Source organism: Athene cunicularia (assembly GCF_003259725.1).
Source record: "Athene cunicularia isolate RWA chromosome 7 unlocalized genomic scaffold, athCun1 chr7_part1, whole genome shotgun sequence".
NCBI classification, from domain to species: Eukaryota; Metazoa; Chordata; class Aves; order Strigiformes; family Strigidae; genus Athene; species Athene cunicularia.
The window spans coordinates 22,067,974-22,076,974 of record NW_020799107.1 but is presented as its reverse complement, the minus strand read 5'-3'; the positions used below and the strand labels follow the sequence as shown (position 1 = coordinate 22,076,974).

Here is a 9,001-nt window from a genome sequence, read left to right as displayed (position 1 = left end):
GGGGGGGAGGAGAAGAGAGAGAGAGAAAGGGAAAAAGCTAAGAATTGTAAAAAAACCCAACAAACTGACAAATTAACAGAAGAAAAATCCACTGAGAAGAGACACAGCATTATGACATATCGATTAAAAATGATTCATATGTTGTATCTTAAGAAACTCTGCTATTATTCCTACTTGTTGCACCATATTCTCAGGTCAATAAAAAACCAAACCAAATGCATATCAGTTCTGTTTTCTGAAAGCCAGCAAAGACTAGCAAGATCTCCAGTGACAGCTCAGATGGCTCCAACCATCACAATCTTCACAGTGTCTTCTGTGTTGTAGAGAAAGCATCACTGCAGTGCTTCTCCCAATTATAGTAAACCACCAGCACACTGAGAAGAGGCTCTGGTAAAACACATTTAAAATCACAGTGAGAACTAAAGAAGATTCCTTTCTATTCCTAAGTATTAAAAATCCACATGCAAAGAACTTAATAAAAAAAGCTAATAAAGGCTCTTTCTGGAAGCAAAGCAAAACTGCACAAGGTAGAGAGAATAGTTTGTCGTTCTGAAAAAGACCAAAAAAGAACAAAATCAGGCACTTCAGACATAATGAGAAGACTGGAGCTCTTCAATAAGGACCTTTTTTGTGTGACTGCAACTCAAAAGTATTATGCAGTAGCAAACTTTCACAGATAACTGAGATTACAGTACTCATTGACACAGAGAAAGGGGACAAATGTGCCCAAGCATTCACAGGTCACCTTGAATTTGAATAAAACTCAACAGGCAAACTATCCACTACAGAGTGTTAGAGATTTGCTATTTGGGGACCAGAACTAGTAGACATTCTTGCACAATGATAACAGGTATTTTTACTTTGTGTTATTGCTATGCTATTTTAAAGTACAACAATAGGAATCTCTTATTCACAGCTCTCCACCAAGCCACGGTCTTCCACTACAGGCATCAGAGACAGGCATTATGTATTTATAAACCAAATGAGACCCTGCTAAGCTATAAAGTTTGTTGGAAAAGAAAAGTTACTTGTGAACTCAGACACAATGTAAGTGCTAAATAGTACTGTACTGAGTCCATTTCAAGGAGTCTTGTTTGTCAGATGTTCAGGGTCTGGTCCTGCAGCGGTCTTGCTGCTGAACCTCAAGTATGGAAAGAGAACACTGTGCACAGAATTACAAATTACTGATTTCAGGAAGAGCAGTGGCCTGCTAGAATTACAAGGTTTTATCTTCCTCCTACCTAGATATATCTTCTCCTTATCTAGATGCCAGTTAAAGAATTGTTCATCCAGAGCATATAGCACAAAGGCTTTCTAATGGTAAGAAGTTCCTCACATCTTTCTTTCCCCTGTCAATAGATTTGCTGTAGCTTAACATTTAAGACACAAACACATGCTTTCCATTCAGAACACCTACAAAGATAAACAGAAAGCTCTTTTCATATAGAAGAAGGGTTGGGTCTCTCTTCTCCATTCTGGCCACCATCACATTGGGGCATTGGAATTAATTAGATCCTTGGATTTTGGAAAAAGCTTGCTTTGAAAGAGACACACAAACATACAGTGTGTGAGAGTCAGGCCTGCATCTCAGCAAGAGCAAACTGACCTGCTGTTGTTACATTCAACACATCATGTGGGCAGTCCTAGAAAATATCCAAATAATTAGAATCACTTCAGCTACATAATTACTAAGAAGCAATACTGATCACTACATACACTCCAGACGACAGGATAAGGGACAAGTGCGCGACCACTGCTTCAGGATAGAGCCTCATGAAGACAGAACATAGAAACCTCAGGTGCTCTTATTGGCATCCCAGAACATCTACTCTTCCACCTTTAAAAACAAACCACGTTTGTTATCCCTTACAAAATACTCAATGGAAAACTAGCCAAAAGCAGCAGCAGTAAACTCATGACAGAAATAAGCTTGACAGGTTATGCAGTGGTTGAAAATCCTCCATCAAGCAAGATTATTTCTTACATGTTAAACGAAAAGTAAGCTTTTCTAGAAAGCAAAAGAGCCTCTGAGAATTACGATTAAGAGACTTAAAAATGTGAATTCATTAAGCTATTCCCATGATATCTGCCATCAAGCTTCTGCAGCAATTAATTTGCTGCAGCTTTTTTGACTCTTCCTAGGCCAAAAAGAGCTCTAACAGACATAATGTACTATACAATGAGGGATGAATCTTCTAATGCTTGAATGTTACAAATGCAAACTAGAGCATGCAAGACATGTGACATCTTCAAAGACGCTCAGTTACTTTAAGACTTGCAGTAGGAGGCAAAAAAAAAAAATCATCTGGCAATTTTGAAAGCACTTTCATCTTTCTTAGATCTCCTCTACTCAAAGTCCCTCCCTCCAGTTTGGCTGATTATAAAATTAAACCAGGACAAAATTCACTGGGGCCTTTAGAGAAATGCAGAACAATTGATGGAGATGAAGGGATGAAATTAAACAAAAAAAGGCACGGCACAGTAAGAACAGATGGCTTGTTCCTACAGGTGATCACAGTGGCTTCCTTTAAGAGAAATATTTACTCTTAGAAAGGTCTTAGTGAGATGTCAAAGCGAAGGATACACTAAATGAATTATGTAGTTCAGGAAGCTTCCTGGGCTTTGTAGCTTGTGATGGATCAGTTCTGACATCTATGGATGCTTGCACTCCTAAATTTTTCTCCCTTGTTGAAACATTTATAAGGTTTCTCTCCTTCACACATTCTTTGCTACCTGGTATAAGAGCTGAGAAAGATGATATACCAAGTCACAGGGAATACTCACAGGGGCTGTCCTCTCTACCTAACAATGTACTTCCATGAATTTCTGAGATAAATACTCTTTACTCATACTAAGATGAAAGCAGACAGTGAGTTGTAAATCTATTAATGAATACCATTCAGAGCCAACACAGTTGTACAAGTCTTGTTTCTTTTGGGAGAGAAGCCAAAAGTTTAAATGCACTTTCACCCCATATTCCACTGTAGACAGGAAGCTACTCCTATATTTGTGAAAATGCTGAAGTGAATTATATTGCTGTGGTGCTTCTACTCAAGATTTATCTTAGTCTAGAAAAATCCTTCACTACATCTTTTATTAATCACAGTTCATAAGACTCCAAGTTCCAGGCACTAAATTTCAGATTAAGAATGGAATAGGTTTTGAAAGTGGATGTACAACATTCTTTGAATATCGTAGAAGTAAAAGCCCAAAGGTACTTTTCCTGTAGTCTCCATAAGGCAATCAAGTGCAAATTAGGAAAAAAGTATTCACCATTGCTGCTCTTAGCAAATATAATAAATAAGCAATAGTGAGCAGTGGGCTGTGGAAAATCTGCCACATCCCTGAGTTCTAAGCTCTCACACTGTGAGTTACCAACTGTTAATTTATCTATCTTGAACTCACAAACACGAAGCACCTAAGGAAGTACTATCCTCACTACAAATTTAAAAACTGAAAACGTGATCCGCACATTTCTGGTCCAATACTAATTTTAGAAATTAAGTAACAAGTGGCCAGGATTTAGCAATATTTGAGAATCTCAGCATTAAAGAGCTAACAGAGAAGGATAGAGCCAGAAAACGAGAACTAAAGAACAAAAATCACAGGATGTCTCCAACCTGTAAAAATATCTGGTCTTGGAGATAGGCATCTGAAATGGATAAATATTTGTTTAGTGGGTACACTGAAGTTCTTATGTTAACATGTAACAGAAATCACATTCCTTATTTAAAACTTCCACAAAAGGCTTACAAAATTTTTGTAGTGATTTTTTTTCTAAATAGGACTTCCACAGAAAGAAGAGCGAGCAACTGGAGAACTGATGTGAGTGAAACTGTAAGACTGAGTCAATGACTGAAAAATTCAAGACTGAAGTTTAATCTGCCTTATTCCTCTGAACCCTCTCTTCAATAGATGTGGATCTGAAATGACAATGGTTTATGAGAACTTCCACTGGCAGGAGACACCTGATAGAGGCTTCTCCAGTATCATATGAAAAGTTACAACGTTCTGGTGTGTCTGTAAATGACTATTGCTTAAAACTAAACTGGAAACAAGACAATTCTAAGATGAAACTGCAGGCTAATACCAAAGACAGAAGTTTCTCCACATACCCACATGGCTACCAGTAACACAGAATAATGCCTAAACACTTTACACAGCACTATAAAAAAGGCTTTACAAGTACCTTCAAAAAAGTTTCCAAAGCCATCTAAGACTGTTTCCTTAGATATATATTTAGCCACATAATAAACAAGAAACAAAGAAGGAATGGTACTTTGTTTAGTAGAGATTACCTCATTTCACCATACAAGCCCTCTACCATCTCAGAACACTGCAGCTCCCATTAAATCATTTTTTAACTGATGCAGAAATAAGATTCACCTGCAGAAGGTTATTAAGCATCCCAGAGCACTTTCTGCAAGAACGGTGACGTGAAAGAAGGCTTAAGCATTTTACCTCTCTTTAAGTCTTTTCTTGCCTGTAGCTTTAATCATGTAAGTTGCCCTCTGACATCTGTCATAACCTATTACATTGCACTGCTGATGCTAATAAATGCAAACCTAAAATTTGCTGGTAGGTGAAGTGACATACTGCACAGCCCTGGGATTTATCTTCTTCAGAAAAGAAAGTCTATCACTATAAATATTTTATGGCATGAGCTGTTCCATTAGCAAATAATTTTTTTTGTTTGTTTGATGATTGTATATTAGGCTATTTCCAGAATCTTACATAGCTATTGAAAGCCATTAATATTTATTTAAATTATGCTAGAATTTAACAGAGACTTTGAAAGGTTAAGAAAAATGTAGCAATCAGTGGTTACTGGAATATTTTCTAGTTGTCTTCAGTGAGTTAAAAGTCCAACCTCATGCTGGACTTTTAAATGTTTAATTACCCAGATTAAAAAATTAGGAGGTGAATGCAGACTTTTGAAAAACCTGGATTAAATACTTTTGCTCTTTATCTTCCATTTTTTGTAATATGAAGAAAAAAGAAAAACTCAACTGGGATAGTAATAATTTGTAATGAGGCACACCTCTAACTGTAACCAAAATTTTAAACATGGCTAAAAATAATAGTATCTGTGGGGTTTTCTTCCCTTAATACAAGGAAAACTGACAATGCAAGGCACTTCTGTCAAGTCACAAGTGTTGAGATTCCATGCTATGACTTCCTGTTTGAAGGAACTATTCTAAGGTCTCCATCTTCACAAGTTAACACCCCCTCACTGCTGTCACAGAAATGTGGCACAAAACCACAGTAAGTGGGCTGCAGCTTGGCTGCAGAACATGCCAGTTCCAAGGCCTGCTTCTCCCAGAAATATCTGAAATACCTATGCATTGTGAGAAAAATATTGTGCTATTACAAATGCTTTCTTGCTTAGGTGGCTAACAAATGGTCTTCCCTTGGAAAACACAACTTTATATCAATTTAACAGTGCTTTACTGCACCTTTTCCCTGATCTATGCCACTTTTGAGAGAGCCTGAGGAGACCTTTGGAGATCTGAGAATTTATATACACAATATGCTTTTGACATGTTAAGCCCTAGAATAAGTTCACTAGTCTTTACCTCATTTTCTTTGCGAATATTGCACTGTATGGGAGTCACTTCAGCAGGACTCATGGAAGAAAATGTTTTATTCAGTTCTTCTGCAGCAGCTTTTAATCGGTCAAATTTACGAGAGGCAATAACAACACTGCAACCTGTAGAGACAAAATGAAACATCCTTTAGCTAACATAGTTAAAATTACACTTATGCTAGGTTTTTAGTAACATCATGAAGATATCTTGTAGGACGTGCATTTATTAGTCACTGACTAGAAGACGGTGTTGGAAGTTTTGCAAGACAGAGAAATGACTGATGTCGGTGCTTCTTAGCAACAAGATCCCACTGTGCCAGGAAAAGAGCAATCAAGAAAACGTCCACAAGGTTCCCTCTCCTTCCTGAAGAAGGGAAGATAGCCTATGAGTTGCAGAGTCAGCAAAGTAGCCGTCAGACATCCTTTCTGCTGCCTCTGCTCACATATCAATTATGCGATTCAAAGATGTTTCAGCAGGTCTTGATTACAAAAAAAATGCTTGCTCTTAAACCCACAGAAATAATCTTACTGTGTGTCTGGCTGTAATTTTGACGAGCAGTGATCTTTTTAACCCTACAGAGTCTGAAGGAAAGGATGATAGCCTCATGAGATTAATTCCTATCAGAGACTACAGATGGCAGGAACAGAGGCTTCCCCAAGGCACTGCCACATGCTGCAGAATCCTAGCTCAGAAAGGAGAGGGAAAAAATAGACAAGAGCTCAAGCCTTCTTTTTTTTTTCAGCATCTGGAGGCAGAAGGACTCCTTCTACAGAGAAAAACAATGCAGGTGCCAAACGGCAAGCACTCACACTATAACCAGCCTAGTTTCTTCTGTCACACCAGTGAACTCAGAACAGCTTTAAGGCTTCAGCAATTGCTACACAGACTAGAACAGACCACAACAAATTAATCCCTAGTGCAAATCCAGTAGGCATGCAATTTCATATTATGGATAAGCAAATTACTAGCTTCCACTGCCAAGCAGGCAAGGAGGTCTTGCTCCCAGTTCCCTCCTTCCATAATATAAGCACCCCAGCAGAAGCCATCCCTTCCTTATACCAGCTCTGCTGCTCATCTGCTTTAACATAAACCAATTCAACACCCTCAACCAGCCAAAAAAAAAATGTTAACATCTTGCCAGGTGTTTTTTTCTTTGTTGCTATTTTACTGAGCTGAATTTGGCCTCTCGTGATTAAACAAACACCAGAATCAACTCAAAATAACTAGTGGGAGTAAAGAGCAGCAAGCTGTTCTTTTGGCTCAGGCTGTCTTGTGAAACTATACATAGAAAAAAAAAAAAAAAAAAAAAAAAAAAAGCAGAGTTGAATTCTTCCAGAAGGAAGTGCTGCAACTACATATCCCTAGGAATAGGAGCTTCACCTACAATCAGTGGCCATCTTAAAAAAACACATGTAAAGATATTGGTCTCTGATTTCTGATTTTTTAAAGTAAGAACGCCTATCACTTGCACACCCACCTGATTAACACAGAGTTCATAAAAAGGCACACACAATTACCAATTAACACAAAATACTAAATCACAAAAGCACAGGTATATTTATCAACTTATGTGCTTATTAATATACACACTGATAGAGAATAAGGTCCAGTAGAAGGCTGTATTTTTGCTAATTTGCTAATTAGGGGAGGGACAGACTAACTCACTGAGGAATGCTTGGTACCTACTGTACAAGCTGACACTACTTCACTTATTTTTCTTCACAAATGACTAAATCATTTCCTGATAGGGTCAGGGGGGAAAGGGCACAAATTTACAGATGAAAGGTTTAAATCTGTCCAGAAAGCTTCAAAGGAGACTGGTTATAAACACAATGTACATCATGACTGGCATTCTCTGTCCAGCCAGCCCCCTCAAAAAAAAATACAGCCTGAAGTGCAAGGTATACAAGGCAATAGTTCCCCATCATCTTGTCAGGAGTAGCCATAAAGTCTGCAGGTAAGGAAGGTTACTCAGACAGACTTAAGCCATAGCTCTTTCTTCATTTTCTCATGCATGCTTTGTAGAGGTTTGCAGACTTGTTTTCTATTTAGGATGTTATGGACACACACTTTTGTTATTTGTATTCGGCTTGAGAAGAATAATGCAGATCAAATTAAGTACAGTTTTGAGGTAACTGGGTAATATCATCGTGTGGTGATGCTTAAAAAGCATCTCTTTAAGGCAATATGTAAGGACACCTTAAAAAAAAATGTTAGTTTCCCCCTAATACAAATGTAGCAGCACTAGTCCTCACTTTGGCCCCACAGAGCAAGTGGAAAGCTGGGGCGACAAAGGCCAGGGGAGGCAGAGATGTCTCCCACCACACAGTCTTAACAAAGAAAGCTCTTTACTGCGCAGTGAAATGGCACGGTGCACATTTCAACAGCCCAAACCCTGCGGTGTGTTGCACCATGGCACAATGCTAGTGGTGGTATTTTGAATACAGTGAATCCAATAATGATAATAAACATTATCCAAAACCAGTCTGATGCTGATGAAACCTAGCACTTAACTTGATACCTGCAGAAAAGGTATTCCAAGGTGGATGACTCTGAAGACCGCCTTCTGCTCCAGATTTTACCCCTTCTCTGTAATCAGCACAGAAAGAAAACCCACAAAGCACAGACTGAAGATATATTTTAACTTAAGGACATTTCTCTCACAGGCACTGAGAGAGAAGCACCATTTCTCTGAGTTTACTGTGCAGACAACAGTTCAAAACCATACTACTCAATAAGACTGTGTTCAACAACGAGCTAAATCCTCCAGTTACACAAGAAGAAAACTCACTTAAGAGGGAATACGAGAGAAAAGGTCCGGGTTTAACATAACCTTCCTTCGACCGCCGTATTTAAGATAGGCCATCTTTTAAGTGTCAGCGGGTCAAAAGACATAGCCCCACATCAGCGCCACCTCGCTCTCCCCGCTATCCACCGCCCCCTGTCACGACGTCCCGCTCACAAGCTCCTCACACACACACCCCGACCACTCCCTGACCTGCCCCCTCAAGCTCCATTTTCAGCAAGGCAGTGGCTTTTATTCACTGTCGTGTGGGTTGCCTCTGAACCAAGGATTCAAAGCGTACCTTTGTGTGAATCAATTTTACTCCAGTGGTTGAAATTCAAAATTATTGAAGCTGAAAAGAAGAAAATCTTATTAACTAAAATCAATTTTAATCTTCTCCTACACTTGCACTTTCTTATTTGCAAAGGAATGTTAATTTTCTTTTATTTGTAGCATTAAAACATGTTGGTCTGTCAATACATGCAGCCATAGTGGTAAATTCAGTAAGCAGAAGGCTCTTCTTACCTATTTATGTTATTCTATAAACTTAACGTTCAGATTCTCAGGTTTTGTGTGTTAGGAAGTAGTGTCTGATTAGACAGCTGATTTTTTAATTTTTTTTTTTTTT

General features: G+C 38.5%; 1 protein-coding gene across 1 annotated transcript in view; it reads right to left on the bottom strand.

The window, feature by feature from the left end:
- Positions 1-9,001, bottom strand: part of PECR (peroxisomal trans-2-enoyl-CoA reductase) — a 42,179-nt gene that overhangs the window by 11,042 nt on the left and 22,136 nt on the right. The window contains exon 2 of the mRNA XM_026852094.1: positions 5,577-5,710. Coding sequence (XP_026707895.1) covers positions 5,577-5,630 — 54 coding nt within the window. The 5' untranslated portion in view covers positions 5,631-5,710. The remainder of the gene's footprint in view (positions 1-5,576; positions 5,711-9,001) is intronic.